The sequence below is a fragment of the Suricata suricatta genome, chromosome 8, assembly GCF_006229205.1.
Source record: "Suricata suricatta isolate VVHF042 chromosome 8, meerkat_22Aug2017_6uvM2_HiC, whole genome shotgun sequence".
Taxonomy (NCBI): domain Eukaryota; kingdom Metazoa; phylum Chordata; class Mammalia; order Carnivora; family Herpestidae; genus Suricata; species Suricata suricatta.
Window position 1 is genome coordinate 51,793,723 of NC_043707.1, and position 16,830 is coordinate 51,810,552.

The 16,830-nt window shown below is 44.7% G+C and overlaps 2 protein-coding genes across 2 annotated transcripts in view; one reads left to right on the forward strand and one right to left on the reverse strand.

Moving 5' to 3' along the window:
* The first annotated feature begins 2,455 nt into the window (after positions 1-2,455).
* Positions 2,456-5,487, forward strand: LOC115298536 (glutathione S-transferase Mu 5). The gene is made up of 8 exons (XM_029947467.1): positions 2,456-2,565; positions 2,927-3,002; positions 3,345-3,409; positions 4,110-4,191; positions 4,284-4,384; positions 4,703-4,798; positions 4,882-4,992; positions 5,290-5,487. Exons 1-8 carry the CDS (start codon positions 2,515-2,517, stop codon positions 5,386-5,388), a joined length of 681 nt encoding a protein of 226 aa, XP_029803327.1. The 5' UTR covers positions 2,456-2,514; the 3' UTR covers positions 5,389-5,487.
* A 10,138-nt stretch (positions 5,488-15,625) lies between these two features.
* LOC115299125 (glutathione S-transferase Mu 1-like) overlaps positions 15,626-16,830 on the reverse strand; it is a 4,209-nt gene continuing 3,004 nt past the window's right edge. The window contains exon 5 of the mRNA XM_029948455.1: positions 15,626-16,133. Coding sequence (XP_029804315.1) covers positions 16,044-16,133 — 90 coding nt within the window. The 3' untranslated portion in view covers positions 15,626-16,043. The remainder of the gene's footprint in view (positions 16,134-16,830) is intronic.

The window sequence follows — 16,830 nt, forward strand, 5'->3', positions numbered from 1 at the left end:
AGGTTGTATAGTTATTAGCAAAACTTAGCCCCTTTAATATTGAGAAGATTTAGCTTTTTTAAGTAATCAAAGACCTGATAGAAACAAATAAAGAAACCTTGTTTTTCTGGGCAAATAGGGAAGAGGAAAAACCTTGTTTATAATTTCTTATCAAGAGCACACCCATAATCCAAGAAACTCTTGTCTTGTTTGTAACAGAACAAAAAGGCAAATTTTAATTTTATATCAGTTTACTTTTAAAACTCCTTTTACTCCAGTCTTAGTCAGTCCTGACCACATATAAAATTTTTCAAGGATTCCTCTTCACAAACTTTCTACAACTTTCTTTCTTATCTAGATTCTGTCCTAAATTTTCCTTCTCTAAATAACCAGGCTCCTTTCAGGACAAAATTATTTTCTCAGACACTCCTTCTAGGCTTTCAGTCACCTGAAGAAAGCACCATTTGGCTTGAAGCACCATTTGGCCAGAAGTGTCCCTTCTCTTCAGAGCCGAATGGTGACTCTTTGGGACATCTGACACTCAAGTTATCTTTAAAATTTTCCATTTAAGTAAGTACTTGCAAGTCTGGGATCAGATATACTCTACATACAGCCTCCAGGAGTTTCTGTGGGAAGTTATTGGTTTTCCAAGGGCTGTTCCATCCTTTGAAGTACCGTTCCCCATTTCTTTTAATTTCATCTTAATTTTAGAACAAAGCTTGAACAAGATCAAGGATATTAAGTATGGTGGATTGAAAGGGTGCTCATGAGTGTCACTTTCCAAATGGCCATGATATACTCTTAGGTGCCTCGGTTTTTCCCAGTGAGGTCCAAGACCATCAAGGGCTTGGAGCACTGCATGATCAATCGTCATGTGTGCTTCCCCAGAGGAGCCAACCATTAATTCCTTTAAGACATGGAAATTCCAGGGCTCCTGGATGGCTCAGTTGGTTAAGCGCCCGACTTCGCCTCAGGTCATGATCTCACAGTTCGTGGGTTCGAGCCCCACATCAGGCTCTATGCTGACCGCTAGCTCAGAGCCTGAAGCCTGTCTTCAGATCCTGTGACTCCTTCTCTCTCTGACCCTCCCCTGCTCACACACACTCTCTTTCTCTCAAAAATAAATAAAAACATTAATAAATAAATAAATAAGACATGGACATTCCAGTGAGACTGATATGTGCCTTGAAAAATATCCTCGGATGCTTTGTCTACACTTTCAGTCACCTGAAGAAAGCACCATGTGGCCCAAAGAAGTAAGTGTCCATTTTCTTTGGAGTTGAGTGATTCAGTCTCTCATATTTCTAGCCAGAAAATTTATTCAAGCCTTCTATTAATAGTATTAGTATAATGCCAAAGTAAAACAACCAAGCCATCAACTCCCCCCTCTGGGTTATTCCCAACTAGAGAACATTACTGGTAACCTTTAACAGCTTGACTAAAGGTCAGGATCTTCAAGTCACATTGAGGAGGTCTGGATATCAGAACTCACCAAATATACCTCTCACGTGCTGAGAAGTCAGAGGGACACAGACGGCCCATGCTGGTACCCAGCACTGGGCTCCCGATGAAACCCCGATGTTATCACGTAAGTTGCTCTGATATCTTGCCGACTATGCCAAAAACTGTCACGAAAAATGAACAAACCTTTTAGGATGACCAAAAAAAAAAAAAAAGATAGGGGGGAGAGTGTTTTATTCAAGCCCAAGTGAAGACAGCTGCCCAGGACACACAATCCTCACAAAGAGAGTGCCCCACGAGAAGGAACGTTTAATACAGGGTTATATATGGTTTTTTGTTACATCAAGAGTTACACACCATCATGATGAAGCACACTGCAGAACATCACAAATTTTGTGTTAGGCTTTTAGTATGTCAAGGTTGCAGGCTTCGGAGGCATGGGAACAGAACTTAGGGAGGTTTTTACTCTTATCATTAGTTTGAAATATTTCTTTTGGGTTATTTGCTAATGAAGTAGATGTACAATGTGTGCTCAAAGCAGAAATAGAGCCCGTGCTCTGAAGTTTGGTGAGGTCATTCTGACCTTGGTAAAAGTATAGCTTCCCTGGGCGCCCAGGAGCAAGGCCCACAAACATTAAAAGTTGAACATTTCCTTTATCACCTCATGGTGCTTGCTCACCTCCCCTACGCACCAACCACAGCTGCTGCTAGAGAAACAGAACATGAATCGCACTCTCCAGGACTAACTAGGACCCTCACTGCTTGCATTGTTGGTGCTCCTCCAGCCCTGACTGGCACTATATTAACCAACCGAGCGCAGCTCCACCGCCAGGGAGCGCAGAGTCCCGAACCCAGCAGCCTCCTGGGCTGCCCCTCGGCTGCCCAACCTCCAAACCCAGGGACTGCACAGGGGGCACAGCACGTGCCTTCCGAACTCAAGCTGCTGGCTGGGACAGAGGCGGGTGGGGGCGGAGTCAGAGCGCACACGTTGGCCCCGCCCACTCACGTCGGGTATAAAACCCCGCCCGTTCGCAGTCTCTGTGCAGTCCTCGAAAGCACAGGAGAGACACCGCAATGTCGTCGTCCAAGCCGTCCATGGTTCTGGGTTACTGGGATATTCGAGGGGTGAGTGCGGTCTCGACCGAAGAGCCACTAGGTCAGGGAAACGGTCGTGGAGGCGGCCGGTGGCTCCGAGTCAGCTGCCTCTGAGACAAGGGGTATACTCGGGAGCCCGGCGTCCCTCGCCACGGAGAAACCGCTCAAGCCCAGCTCCCCGACCATGGGGGCCGACCCCACCCCGCCTCTGGGATCGCGGGCCCGGAGACAACTGAGGATATCAAGCCGCCTTGGCCGATCTCCGGGGTGCCGCTTAACTACCGCACGGTCTGGGCGGGGCGGTTGGTGGGAGGGGGTTGGAGGGGTCAAGTGGGCTCAGCGCAGGCGCTGACCTGGGGCGGGGCGGGGGGGGCGGATCTTTCTTTCTCAGCTGGCACACGCCATCCGCATGCTCCTGGAGTTCACCGATACATCCTATGAGGAGAAACAGTATACGTGCGGGGAAGGTAATGCAGCTCCCGGTGTCTGTGCGCCCCAGCGCTGAGCCGCTGGCCCACCAACTGTCCCTGTCTTCCTGTGCCCAGAGGGTGGCATCACGACTGAGTTGGTTGGGACGTCTGCCCCAGTCCCCCTAGAGCCCCCTGCTCTGGGAAGAGATGGAAGCCTCCTTTACCTGGAGCTGGGGGTCCTCCTTCTGCCATGGTCCCACTGCCTCTGAACAGAGACGTAAATAGTTAGCCTGGAGGGCCTGGGAATGTGAGGTGTTAGGATCAGTTATTTCCTTAGACCGTCCCACATTCCTCAGGCAGGATGTTAAGGAGGTTGGGTTCCACTTCATTCTTTTACAGCTCCGGACTATGATAAAAGCCAATGGCTGGATGTGAAATTCAGGCTCAACTTGGACTTTCCTAATGTAAGTGGCTTTAGAAGAAGGGGTGGCAGAAGGGAAGGCTGTCGAGTATACCCTTGCTTCTTCTTTCCTGTCTGGTCTAGGGGACCTAGAAAAGGGGACCTTAACCTGGATACAATAAATAGAATTCAAGGGTGTCTGAACTTGGATGGAGAAAGAAATCACATTTTCATTTCCACTAACCATTAACTAAAAGTAATTTTTTCTCTTGTGAATATAGGCAATAAGTGACATTGGTTATTAGCCATAGCTGTGACCTTGTCACTAGCAGAAATTGGGTATTTTCATATTCTATTACACTTGTGGCAGATACTGTACCTACATATTATTTATATGCATCATACTTTGAAATTATAAGAGTTGTTACACCTTCTTATTTAATGCATTAATTACTCTATAATTTTGTTTCTTTGATGTTTTATAAATTATGAAAAATATATAATTTGCTTTATGCATTTAAAAATCTTATTCTGAGCAAAAGTCCATGGCATGCACATACACAGACACACGCACCAAGAGATTAAGAACTCGAGTCTAGTATCAAGTGGGAACCCAGTTGCTCCTTTCTACTTCTTGCCGTCTTCCTCCTAACACAGCATCTTGTCTCTGTTCGTGCCCCTGCAAGTCTCATCTACCCCAGGAGAGAGAGGCGGGGAGGGAAGAGAGAGTGGGTCGGTCATCTGACATGTCCTTTTCCTTGCAGCTGCCCTACCTCATAGACGGTAAGAACAAGATCACCCAGAGCAATGCCATCTTGCGCTACATCGCTCGCAAGCACAATATGTGTGAGTGGGGAGGGCCGGTGAGGGAGTCCAGGCTGGTGGTCCTTCTGAAGGTGGATAATTCCAAAGGTGATTTCTCATCTTTTGGCCTACAGGTGGCGAGACTGAAGAAGAAAAGATTCGAGTGGACATCATGGAGAACCAGATAATGGACTTCCGCATGCAGCTAATACGACTGTGCTACAGCTCTGACCTGGTGAGTTTCCTCAGCAGGCGGGCATCAAGGAAAAGGACCCCTTAGAAACCCAAGGGTTAATTCTGCTCCATTCTGGTACTTCTGCTTTCCCGTCAACCCAGTCTGCCAGAATAGGAAACAGAGCTCCTTTCTTGGGGGTCGGGGGGGTCCGTTAGTCATATAACTCTGGTTTTGGCCCCACTTCCTTTCTGTCCTGCCACCCCTACTGAAGGCAGTAAAAGGAAGGTACCTGGAGAAGGGGGCCGCTAAGTGTCCATCACTGGCCGTGCCCTGACTATTGTGACAGCTATTCTCTCTCTCTCTTTCCCTCCCTCCCAGGAATCACGGAAGCCTCAGTACTTGGAACAGCTACCTGGACAACTGAAACAGTTCTCCTTGTTCCTGGGGAAGTTCTCATGGTTTGCAGGGGAAAAGGTAAGAAGAAAGGAAAGGGAGAAGATGCCTATCTCCCAGTGTTAATGAACTCCCCAGAACTGACCGTTTTATTGTTTCTCTAGCTCACCTTTGTGGATTTCCTCACCTATGATGTCTTGGATCAGAACCGTATGTTTGAGCCCAAGTGCCTGGATGAATTTCCAAACCTGAAGGCTTTCATGTGCCGTTTTGAGGTGATGCTCCCTGCACCTTTCCCTCACAGAAACACTCACAAGCTCCCCTGGTCCCCAAGGGACCCCACTTTCCCAACACTAGTGTTTGCTTAAAGGGATCAATGGTTGGACACTGCTAAATCTTTAAGTCTTGGGAAGGGCCTGGCTTCTACATCCTAAAGGCACTGTCTACACAAAATGGCAGCCAGGGGAGGGAAGGACAGTGTGGAGCAGACAGTATGTGAATGTCACTGTTTTGGAATGGGTCTGTTGGACTGTATTATAGTCTTTATCAGGTTTGGTGCGCTTTCCCTTCAGGCTTTGGAGAAGATCGCTAACTACATTCAGTCTGACCGCTTCCTGAAGATGCCCATCAACAATAAGATGGCCCAGTGGGGCAACAAGAAGATTTGCTGAGCAGGAGGCGAACTTGCACTGCCTGTTCTGGGCCATCCTGCCCCTTGGAGGCCTGTACTCTCTCTTCTCTGCTCGTTTCAATAAATAGCATTTAGGCTACTGGTGTCTAGCTGGATTTCTCTTGGGAGTAAAGGTCAGAGGAGAGTAGGGATATGTGGAATGTTTCCAACATGTGAATCCAATCACTGCAATACCAACAGCACCCTGTACCCCAACTGCATTCAAAGTTAGAGGTTTTTGCCCAAGCCTTGAGAGCAAGTGCTAGGAACAAAGCTGAGATTGCACAGTTGGAGGGAACAGGTGTGTTAAATAGGACTAGAGTCCCTGTGAGGATGTGGTGTAGACACCAAGCAGAACTGTATGATAGTCCTGTGGACTTCACGGAACCCGAGTTCAGAAACAGACCCTTGTAGGTGGGAATATAGTGTGATAGAGACAGAACTTCAAACTGGTGGGCTAACCAATAAATAGGATTGGGGCAATGACATGCCAACTAAAAATAATAGAGGGGCACCTGGGTAGCTCAGTCAGTTAAGTGTTTGACTCTGGATTTTAGCTCAGATCATGATCTCATGGTTCATGAGTTCAAGCCTCACATTGGGCTCTGCACTGACAGTGTGAAACCTGGTTAGGATTCTCTTTTCTCCCTCTCTCTCTCTGCCCCTCCTCGATCTCTCTCTCTCTCTCTCTCGAAAATAAACATTAAAAAAAGGAACCCTACCTCACACCATTCACTAAAACGAACTCCTATGACTACAACCGAAGGCCCAACATTAAACACAAAGCGTAGAAGTATTGATGAAAATGTAAGAATATTTATGATCTTCGAATAGGTTTCTCTAAGACATTAAGAAAAAGACCATAAAAAGAAAGATTTGCAAATTAAATAGTATCAAATTCAAAAATTTTCTAAGAAAAGACACAAATAAGCAAAAGTAAATGACAAGATGACAAGTGAGACAAAAAGTACCCAGTGTAAAGACTAAAGAACTCCTGGAAATCATTAAGATTCTTTAAAATTTTTTTTAAATATTTTTTTACATTTATTATTGAGAGACAGCGACACAGCATGAGTGGGGGAGGGGCAGAGAGAGAAGGAGACACAGAATCAGAAGCAGGTTCCAGACTCTGAGCAAGCTGTCAGCACAGAGCCCAACATGGGGCCTGAACCCATGAACCACGAGATCATGACCTGAGCCAAAGTCAGTTGCTCAACCAACTGAGCCACCCAGATGCCCCATGATTCTTTTAAAGTGGACAAAAATCAGGGAGCCTGGGTAGCTCAGTTAGTTTAGCATCTGACCCTTGGTTTCAGCTCACGTCATGATTTCACATGGTTCTTGAGATCAAACCCCACGTCAGACTCTGCACTCATAGCGTGGAGCCTGTTTGGGATTCTTTCTCTCCTCTCTCTCTGCCCTTCCCCTGCTTGCTCGCACTGTCTCTCAAAGTAAAATAAAATGGACAAAAATCTGTAAACCAAGGATTTACAGAAATAGAAGTACTTGTGGCCAAAACCAACCCCCAAAACCTGTTAAAGAGATGTTTATAATCCAAGAACTGCAAATGTCAGTGAGAGACGATTTTCCATCTATCAGATGAACTAAAAGTAAGAAGTTTGTAAAGTGTTGGTGAGGCATTTCCTGCAGGTGAGCTTGTAAAATGGTAGAGCTACTTTGGAGAACAGTTCGTCAACGCTTTCTAAAATTCATATCATTCTTGTAGCCCAGCAATTTCCAACCTGATACAAACTCACCCCATACACCTACGGAATGTACTAAGATTGTGGTATTGTGTTGACAAGCAAAGGCCCTGTCCAGGCCCATCGGCGCCGTGGAATACCATAAAGAATAGGATTAAATTGTGTGAACAAACATGGAAACATCCCCAAGCCACATTGTTGAATGTTTAAACTCAGGTTGCAGATGAGCATGTACAAGATGATGGCTTTTAAGCTTTGAAGAAGGAAACCATGCGGCGAACATTTCCTACAGATACATTTATGTGTGTGAATGCATAGGGAAAGGTCTGGAATGACACACCGAACAGCGCTTACCTCAGGCAAATGGGAGAAAGGCCCTGGATGGAAGTTAAAGAGGATTTTAGAGATAAACTAAGAATTTCTTCCTTTCTTTCTTTCCTTCCTTCCTTCCTCCTTTCCTTCCTTCTTTTTCTTCCTTCCTTCCTTCCTTCCTTCCTTCCTTCCTTCCTTCCTTCCTTCCTTCTTTCTTTCCTTCCTTCCTTTCTAAGTTAAAAGGGATTTTAGAGATAAGATAAGGATTTCTTTCTTTCTTTTTCTTTCTTCTGTCTTCTTTCTTTCGTAAAACCATAGTGCATTGGGGACCACCTTTACTGAAATGTACATTTCAAAAGGGTGAATTTCATGGTTCCTGAATTTTTTTTTTAATTTTTTTTATGTCTTTTATTTATTTTTTTGAGAGACAGAGAGAGACAGCGCGAGCAGTGGAGGGTCAGAGAGAGAAGGAGACACAGAATCTGAAGCAGGCTCCAGGCTCTGAGCTAGCTGTCAGCACAGAGCCCGACGCGGGGCTCGAACCCACGAACTGAGAGATCATGACCTGAGCCGAAGCTGGCCACTTAACCGACTGAGCCACCCAGGCGCCCCCATGGTTCCTGAATTCTTATTTTGCATTACTGTGCTATATGGTTTTTTAACTGATGTACAATTAACATACAGTGTTACATTAGTTTCAGGTGGACAACATAGTGATTCAACAATTCCATGCATTACTCAGTGGTCACCATGGTAAGTGTGGTCACTGTCTGTCACCATACAAAGTTATTAAAATATTATTGACTATATTCCTTATGCTGTACTTTTAATCTGCATGACTTATTTATTTTATAACTGGAAGTTTGTACCGCTTGATTCCATTAACCTATTTCACCCATCCCCCAACACACCCTCCCTCTTGCAACCACCAGTTTGTTCTCTGTATTTAAATTTGTTTTAGGGGTTATTTCTTTCTTCATTTGTTTTGGTTTCTAGATTGCGCATATATGTAAAATCTTTCTCTGACTTATTTCACTTAGTGTAATACCCTCCGGGTCCATTTGTGTTGTCACAAATGATAAAAATCTCATTCTTTTTATGGCTTAGTAATATTCCTGGGTGTGTGTGTGTGTGTGTGTGTGTGTGTGTGTGTACATGCCACATCTTTATCTTTTCATCAACCTATGGACACTAAAGCTGCTTCCACATTTGACTATTGTAAATACTGTTGCTATAAACATAGGGGTGCATATGTCTTTTCAAATTAGTGGTTTTGTTTTCTCCTAGTGACACCCAGTAGTGAAATTACTGGATCATGTCATTTTTATTTTTAATTCCTTGAGGAACCTCCATGCTGGTTTCCACAGTGGCTGTACTAGTTTGCATTCCCACCAACAGTCCACAAGTTTCTCCTTCCCTCCACATCCTCACCAACACTTGTTATTTCTTATGTTTTTGTTTACAGCCATTCTGACTGGCATGAGGCATTTCCCTGATGATGAATGATGTGAGTGCCTTTTCATGTATCAGCCATCTGGATGTCTATTTTCTCTTTTATTTTTCTTTAATTTTTTTATGTTTATTTTTTCTTGAGAGCAAGAGAAACAGAGCACAAGCAGGGGAGGGGGAAAATAGAGAGGAAGACACAGAATCCAAAGCAGACTCCAGTTTCTGAGCTGTTGACACAGAGCACAACGAAGTGCTCAAACCCATGAACCATGAGATCATGACTTGAGTCCAAGTTGGACACCTAACGGACTGAGCCACCCAGGTGCCCCTCCATGTTTCATAAAGTCAACCCTGGGGCACCTCGGTGGCTCAGTCAGTTGAGCATCCAACTTCAGCTCAGGTCATGATCTCAACAGTTCATGAGTTCAAGCCCCGCATTGGGCTCACTGCTGTCAGCATAGAGCTGGCTTTGGATCATCTGTCCCCCTCTCTCTCTGCCCCTCCCCTGTTCATGCTTTCTTTCTCTCTCAACAATAAAATTAAATTAAAATAAATTAAATTAAATTAGTCAACCTTAGGGGCGCCTGGGTGGCTCAGTCAGTTGAGCATCCGATTTTGGCTCAGGTCATGATCTCACGGTTTGTGGGTTCAAGCCCCACGTCGGGCTCTGTGCTGACAGCTCAGAGCCTGGAGCCTACTTCTGATTCTGTACCTCCTTCTCTCTGACTCTCCCCTGCTCGCGCTCTCTCTATCAAAAAAAAAAAAAAAGTTGTCATTAAGACTCTTATGGGACTGGTAAAACAAATATATTTGAAAAAAAAAATTAGTCAACCTTAGTTCCTTAAAGCTGTTTGGTCATGAGTCTACGTATGACATTCCAGTCAAAGCCCTGGTAAAATAACCAATGTTTGCAATGGTGTCCTGTTACAAGAAGAATAGATTGTCATTGAACTTACATAAATGATTATGATTATGATACTCCCTGAGACTTTTTGAATCTCAAAGGGTTCGGGTAGAGAGAAAAGTTAAATGTTTTCAGTTTGTTCACACAAATGAATACTCTATCACATTTCTGTAAGTCATAGATATCGTAAGAGAAAGTTTCCTCAATCTGGAAGAACATCAGAGAACTAGCAATATTTCAAACAAGAATCACAAAAGCTAGAATCATTTCTTCTCAATTCATTTAGTCCCATGTTACTAACTCTTGTTCAGTTTGAATGCAGCTTTTAGTTAGTTCTGGAAATTCTTACCCATTTTGGTTTTATGATCTTAAAGATATCAAATACCTGCATTTGTCAAAAGTCCTTTTTATGAATCTCCTTGAAGATGAAATGCATTTTGTAAGAGAATAAGAACAATTATAAATGATAAAACCCAAAATGAACAGTGTTAACGATGTGATGATGCAGTTGACAAGGAAATTCAGTTATTTCTGTGACACAGAATACTTCAATAATCAGAATATTGAGTGACAACCTTATACTGGAACATAAGATACCAAATAAACAAGCTGAATGAGTCAGGGATTTTGTTTATATTTTTAAATCTCAGGGAAGTTTGTTAAAACTTTAGAAAGATTTAAAGCACATGCTTAAATAGGATTATAATCAAAGACATAATAAAGGCAAAGAATAGAAACTGGTTTTCCCAGGCAAAGAAAAAACAACTCTGTTTACATTTTCTTATCAAGTACAAAACCAGCAATTCAAGAAACTTTATCTTTTGAACAGAGAGAAAGGGAGAATTTCAATCTTATACCTGTGTACTTTTTAAATCCATTCATTTCAACCTTCCTCTTTCTTGACCACACATAAAACTCCTTTCCAAAGATTTCTCTTCACAAAACTTCTACAACTTTCCTTTGCATTCACTTTTGTTCCAGGCCATTTCCCTCCAAACAATCTTATTTTAGGACAAAATTACTTTCCTTTACCTTCAGAAAAAGGTATCTCTATTCCTTATATTCTTTTTAAGAGTTGCTTTTCTTATTTCCATTAGTATTAATTACATTTAGCAGAATTTTGCATTCTTAGAAACCTTACTCTCCAGTGAAAACTAAGTAGTAACCAATTGTGAATTGTTACACCAGAATTCTTTAGATGGCAAATTCATGAATCAACCAATCACAAAGCATGTTTATGAAAAGACAGAAATATCCTTAATTTCTCTGCAATAAGAAGTCAAACACAGATAAACCTTGTATTTGTAATCAATGCTTTGGCACTTTATCCAATTTGGAAAAGACCTAGATGTCCAATGAATTCAATCCAATTTAACATCTGAGCAAAACTTTAAAGTTTCAGGTTACCAAAGACTTTGAAAGCTATCTTCACAATCACCCATGAAAACTTTGAGAGAAAATTAACCATGATTTTAGGTCGTCTTTTTGCTAACAGATTGCAACAGAGCTAACAGAAACTTATTTTTTTTTCTTTTATAGTTTATTGTCAAATTGGTTTCCATATAATACCCAGTACTCATCCCCACAAATGCCCTCCTCCATGCCCATTACCCCCCTTCCCTTCACCCCCTTCCCCCCTCCCCATCAGCCCTCAGTTTGCTCTCAGTATTCAAGAGTCTCTCATGGTTTGCCTCCTTCCCTCTCCCCAACTATTTTTCCCCTTCCCCTCCCCCATGTTCCTCTGTTAAGTTTCTCCTGTTACACCATGAGTGAAAACATATGGTATCTGTCCTTCTCTACCGGGCTTATTTCACTTAGCATGACACCCTTGAGTTCCATCCACTTTGCTATGAATGGCCAGCTTTCATTCTTTCTCATTGCCATGTAGTACTCCATTGTATATATATACCACATCTTCTTGATCCATTCATCAGGTGATGGACATTTAGGCTCTTTCCATGATTTGGCTATCGTTGAAAGTGCTGCTATGAATATTGGGGTACATGTGCCCCTATGCATCAGCACTTCTGTATCCCTTGGGTAAATCTCTAGCAGTGCTATTCCTGGGTCATAGGGGAGTTCTGTTGTTAATTTTTTGAGGAACCTCCACACTGTTTTCCAGAGTGGCTGCACCAGTTTACATTCCCACCAACAATGTAGGAGGGTGTCTGTCTCTCCACATCCTTGCCAGCATCTATAGTCTCCTGATTTGTTCATTTTAGCCACTCTGACTGACGTGAGGTGGTATCTCAGTAACATGAACTTCTTTGACCCTTAGTAAACCTTGACAGAATAAAAACTTTATATTTAATGCTGAAAACTCTAAAGACATGTTTATCTTAATTACATCAATAAACTTAAATTAGTTCAAAAACCAAATTATGTTCCACGTGGGTCCACTTAAAAGTCTATCAGTTTGTTCCCCATTGGCAATTTTTACCCGGGGCTCCAGGGATGCAAACCTAAGTGGGCAGTCCAAGGAGGGTGATCATCACTCTTTGACAGAAATGGTAAGAGGAGAAGCCAATGGTGCCAGAGGCACCCAGGGTAGTCAGGAGCCAGTTATAAAGGCCACACCCAAGGTGGTCTGGAAGCAGGAGGAGGGGGCGGGCAAAGGCAGAAGAGGTGAAGTACTGCCAGAAGGCAGAGAAAGAAGGTTCCTTGTTCTAAACCTCATCACCTCAGGCAGACTGGCAGATGCCATGCTTTTATTTCTGGTTTTTTTTTTTTTCCACTAAAGTGGAAATATGCAGTCCATGTGAGGCCAGAGAAGACAGGGAACTTCCCCAAAACAAAGTATCCCTTTCATTAGGGAGGACGTGTTTTCCCTCCAGCAACCTGGGTTTTGTCAGGAGGAGGCCTGTTGAGGTAATTATCATCCAATATGTCAGGAGGGAGTTTACTGGCCTGGTTACTGACCAAACATGTTCTTCAAGAGGCCCTTAGATCCAGGTCCTGATTTAGAGCCCCCAAGACCCAGACCTAGGGTACCTGTGTCCATTTGCCCTGTTCTTTGCAGAAGAGATCTGATAGATCCTACTGAGGTCATGCACAATTTTCTAAATTTTGCAATCTGAATTGTTTCCAGTGGTAAATGACATCCCAAGGGAGAGCCCTTGGGGACTGAAGAGAGAAAGTCCACTACCAAAAATCCCCCCAACTGCCAGGTGGCATCCCACACAGGGAATGTCAGAGGTTTCCTGTGTCAAAAGCACCACTCGAACGAAAATCGTTATTGATCACTGTCCAGCTGTAAAGTCCCCATAGGAGGGATGCTAGTGTCCCCTCGCTTCCCCATTGCATCCTAGCTACAGACGGGTGCCTGGTGAATGGACTGAAATACCATGCTGTACTGTGCCCAAGCCTTGCAGTGAAGACCGTGCTATTGCTTTGCCGTGAAGGTTGTTATTTTTAACCCATGGAAAACACTACAAATATTTTTACAAGGGGCAATTATCCAATTCTATAGTTTAAGTAGTTAGTAGGAACATTGACAGAAGACAGTAAAGATAGAAATCCATCATAGTCTAAGCAACATTCCAACCCATGTAGTCTCTACAGCCAACTTCTCTCGGAAACGGTCCCCGGTTGGGCTTTAATTCAATTGGGTACGAGTTTCCGCCAGCTCTGAGTGGAAGTCCCACCACCAAAAGTGGCTAGACCAGAGATGTGGAGGGAATCACATTATACCAATGAGGAGGAAACCTCACACGGGAGTCTTAAGATGGGCAGCTATGCTAGCCTCTCCGGTGGCTGTCTCGTGCCCAAGACAGACAACTTTGTATACGGACAGGAATAAAGAGAGGGCATCAAGCTTCTGAGTCTTAACACCTTTCTGGCCATGGTACTAACTTCCAGCCAAAAGGCAGGCTTTCTCTTTCCTGTCATATAGCCACAGACTAGAGGATGACAGTGTGTACAATTGACATGAAAGTGTTCCAATAAGACCATCCTCCTTGAAAAGCCCCTGGAATGAAAGTAAAGGGAGAGAAGAGGAAGTACTCACCAAGTTTGCCCTGAGACTCAGAGTCTGGATGGAAAGACTGAGCCACTTCATGATCATCAAATGAGGTGGAAATATGGAAGTTCAGAGATGATGGCCAAGAAAGCATTCTTGAGACGTCTTTGATACAAAAAGGTGGTTTTATTACACCATAGGGACAGGACCCGTGGGCAGAAAAGGCTGTACGGGGGTTGTGACAGATGACAAGTTACATACTTAGGTTGGCAGGGGGTCAGGGATAGCATAAATCTCTAAGGAATTTGGAACCAAGGTTTCCAGGCCCTTGAGGGACTGGCTGTTGTTAAGATAAGGTTATTCACCATTGTCAATGACATAGCCTTGAAATAGTGATGTGATGTTGAGACCATCTGGATGGTACACAAGACTGAACCCAGTTAAGGTCTCTACATAAATTTTTAAGATTTGGCAGGTGGGTGTAGAGATCTACTCAAGACAAGCCTCATATGTAAGTTCCCATGCTTATGAAACCTGTCACCTACCAACCTGGAGTGACCCGCCTCTTTTTTCTGCCCTCCCTGCCCTCCTAGTACAGGGGCCTGTCTCAGTTTTCCCTTGGGAAGATCCCGAGGAGCTTGCAAACTAACACGATACAGTGACAAGGTAACTGCAACAGAGGCCAGATGGCACCCAAAGCCAAAAATATGGACTCTCTAGCCCTTTACAGAAAACATTTGCCAACTCCTGTTCTAAATCTACATCTATTTTACTCAGATTTAATATTTTTCTTCTCTCTACTGATCTTTTAGTGTCACTCCTAATTTCTATTACTTCTTTCCTTTCTATTCTTATCCCTTCTAGTTCTACTGAGAGATGTAATGTTGATCAAGAGTCAAAGATTAAATAAAACAAAAGCGTGTAATCAGGGAGCACACACTTGGGCAGCAGCCCAAGTGCCCCTAGGGAACAAAAGTCAAAGGTTTTAAAAGACATTTATATGTGTTTACAATGAATTGTGATTGGTGTTGGTGGCAGAAAACTAATGTTGGCTGAATATAATTGGTTGCTGAGACTACTACTGAGCGAAATCTCTAACTGAAAAAAGTTGCAGGCATTTGGGCAGTCTTTGGAATATTTGCAATTTGGCCCAGTTCAAAGTTCATGGTTTCATTAACAAGGATGTGCATAAGGTCTATCTACTTAATAGTCTCCAAGCTGCATTTTAAACCACCCCCACCCCAGGCATTTTTTAACCTTTATTTTTGAGAGACAAAGCATGAGTCGAGGAAGAGCAGAGAGAGAGAGACACAGAATCTGAAACAGTCTCCAGGCTCTGAGTTGTCAGCACAGAGCCCCAATGTGGGCCTTGAATCCACGAACCGTGAAGAGCATGACCTGAGCTGAAGTCAGACGCTTAACCTACTGAGCCACCCAGGTGCCCCAAATCCCTTAACAAGTGATTACATTTCATTCCACCTTTCACAGTTGTAAGAGCACAGAGGAAGGGTATCTAAAGCAGAAAAAACACCCAGGAAAGGGTGACAGAATGTAGTCAGCCAGGATCCCACACTATCAATGGACTGCTCAACCCCCAAGAACCCCTGAACTACGACACAGAGTACATACTACAAGCTCACGGGGGCATTTCAGGAGTGCTGAATGAAGTGGGAACCCAACACAGAAGGGCCTCTCTCTTTCTGTAGAGACCCCACACTGAGGCACAGAAGTATACGAACTAGAGATAGAAATGAACAAGAATCCTTATAACCCTACATGTCCCCTTTCCAGGCACCACACACACATCCCCATCCCCTGAGCCGGCACAATGCACAACAGAAAATGGGACTCACATATCACCAAACACAGTCAGTCCTGAATCAAAAGGCCAGAAAGGAAGAAGACAAGACACTTCAGCAGTGAGTAAGGCTTTACTGGGGGTCAGGCTGGGCTGGGCAGGGATGCCCTGGGGGACCCAGGTGTGCACACCAGGCCATACTGGGCTTCAGGGCCATGCCAGGGACCTTGGGGCTGTGAACTCCAGGCCAGTAGTCCAGTCAGGCTCCTGAAAGTAGAGCAACCACCGAGGGAAGAATGGTCTGGCTCCTCTAGCGCAGGAGGGCCAACCCTGGTGGGGCAGGGAATGCGCAGAAGCAGAGAGCGTGTGTCAAAGGGCCTGTTGAAAACGTGGTTGGGAGGGAGAAGGAGGCCAATAAGGTATTTCATGGGGATAGAGGAATGTAACAAAGGACAAAGAAGCAAGATATCTGCTCAGAGAGACAGGGCAGGCACAACTCTGGCTCCTTGGTCCCATTGCCGCCTAAGGAGGCCTACTTGCCACCCCAAACAGCGACCTTTAGAAACAGTGGGCCTGGGAGGAAGCGGCTGGACTTCATGTAGGCAGAGATCTTCTTCAGGCCCTGTGGGGGGAAAGAATAGGTCCACCTCAGGATCTGCTGTTCCGCTGGGGCTCAAGCAGTCCCCCTGAAGCACAGCAAGTGTGGCACCCATCCTTGTTAGGTCCAGTGTTGGGACGTAAGACAGTCTTCCTGAGGTGCCCAGCTGTCCGAATGTACATTTTCCAGCTACCTGGGGCCACGCTGACAAACATGAGATAACACATCCAGAGACTCGACCCTGGGCTGCTGCTTCGCTTCCACCAGAGATGGTGACGCAGGTGTAGGACCTCCACCAACCACCGGCACCACGAGGTCCTGCTCTCCCCATTCAGCAGAGGACAAATGGACGCCCCAAGGGCTTCAGCGGCCTCCTCGGGCTCCCAGAGCAAGTGGGGGAAAGGGCCAGAGTGCGGCTGCTCTCTTTCCAGGTCTGTGCTCTTTCTGCTGCCTCCCCCCACCCCGGACCTGGTCCCACCAACCCTCTCAGGAGGCCTTGTCCCTCTCTGTCTTACAGACACCCTCCTGATGCTGAGGGAGGCTCCCATCTTCCCAGGGTTTGCCACACAGGGAACCCCAGCAGAACGAGGGGGTAGCCTCAAAATGAGACTGGGCAGCTTGCAGGAGAGGCCACACCTCACCCAGTGACTCAGCAAAACCTGCATGAAAGGGGAGAGGCTGAGGAGCATGAAAGTCAGGCCAGGCCAGACTCTGATTACCC

Bases quoted from the DNA above. Each gene is read 5' to 3' on its own strand.
- LOC115298536 (XM_029947467.1), top strand. From the start codon at position 2,515: ATGTCGTCGTCCAAGCCGTCCATGGTTCTGGGTTACTGGGATATTCGA. The intron at 2,566-2,926 runs GTGAGTGCGGTC...TTTCTTTCTCAG, and splicing joins GTTACTGGGATATTCGAGGG to CTGGCACACGCCATCCGCAT. The intron at 4,385-4,702 runs GTGAGTTTCCTC...CCTCCCTCCCAG, and splicing joins TGTGCTACAGCTCTGACCTG to GAATCACGGAAGCCTCAGTA.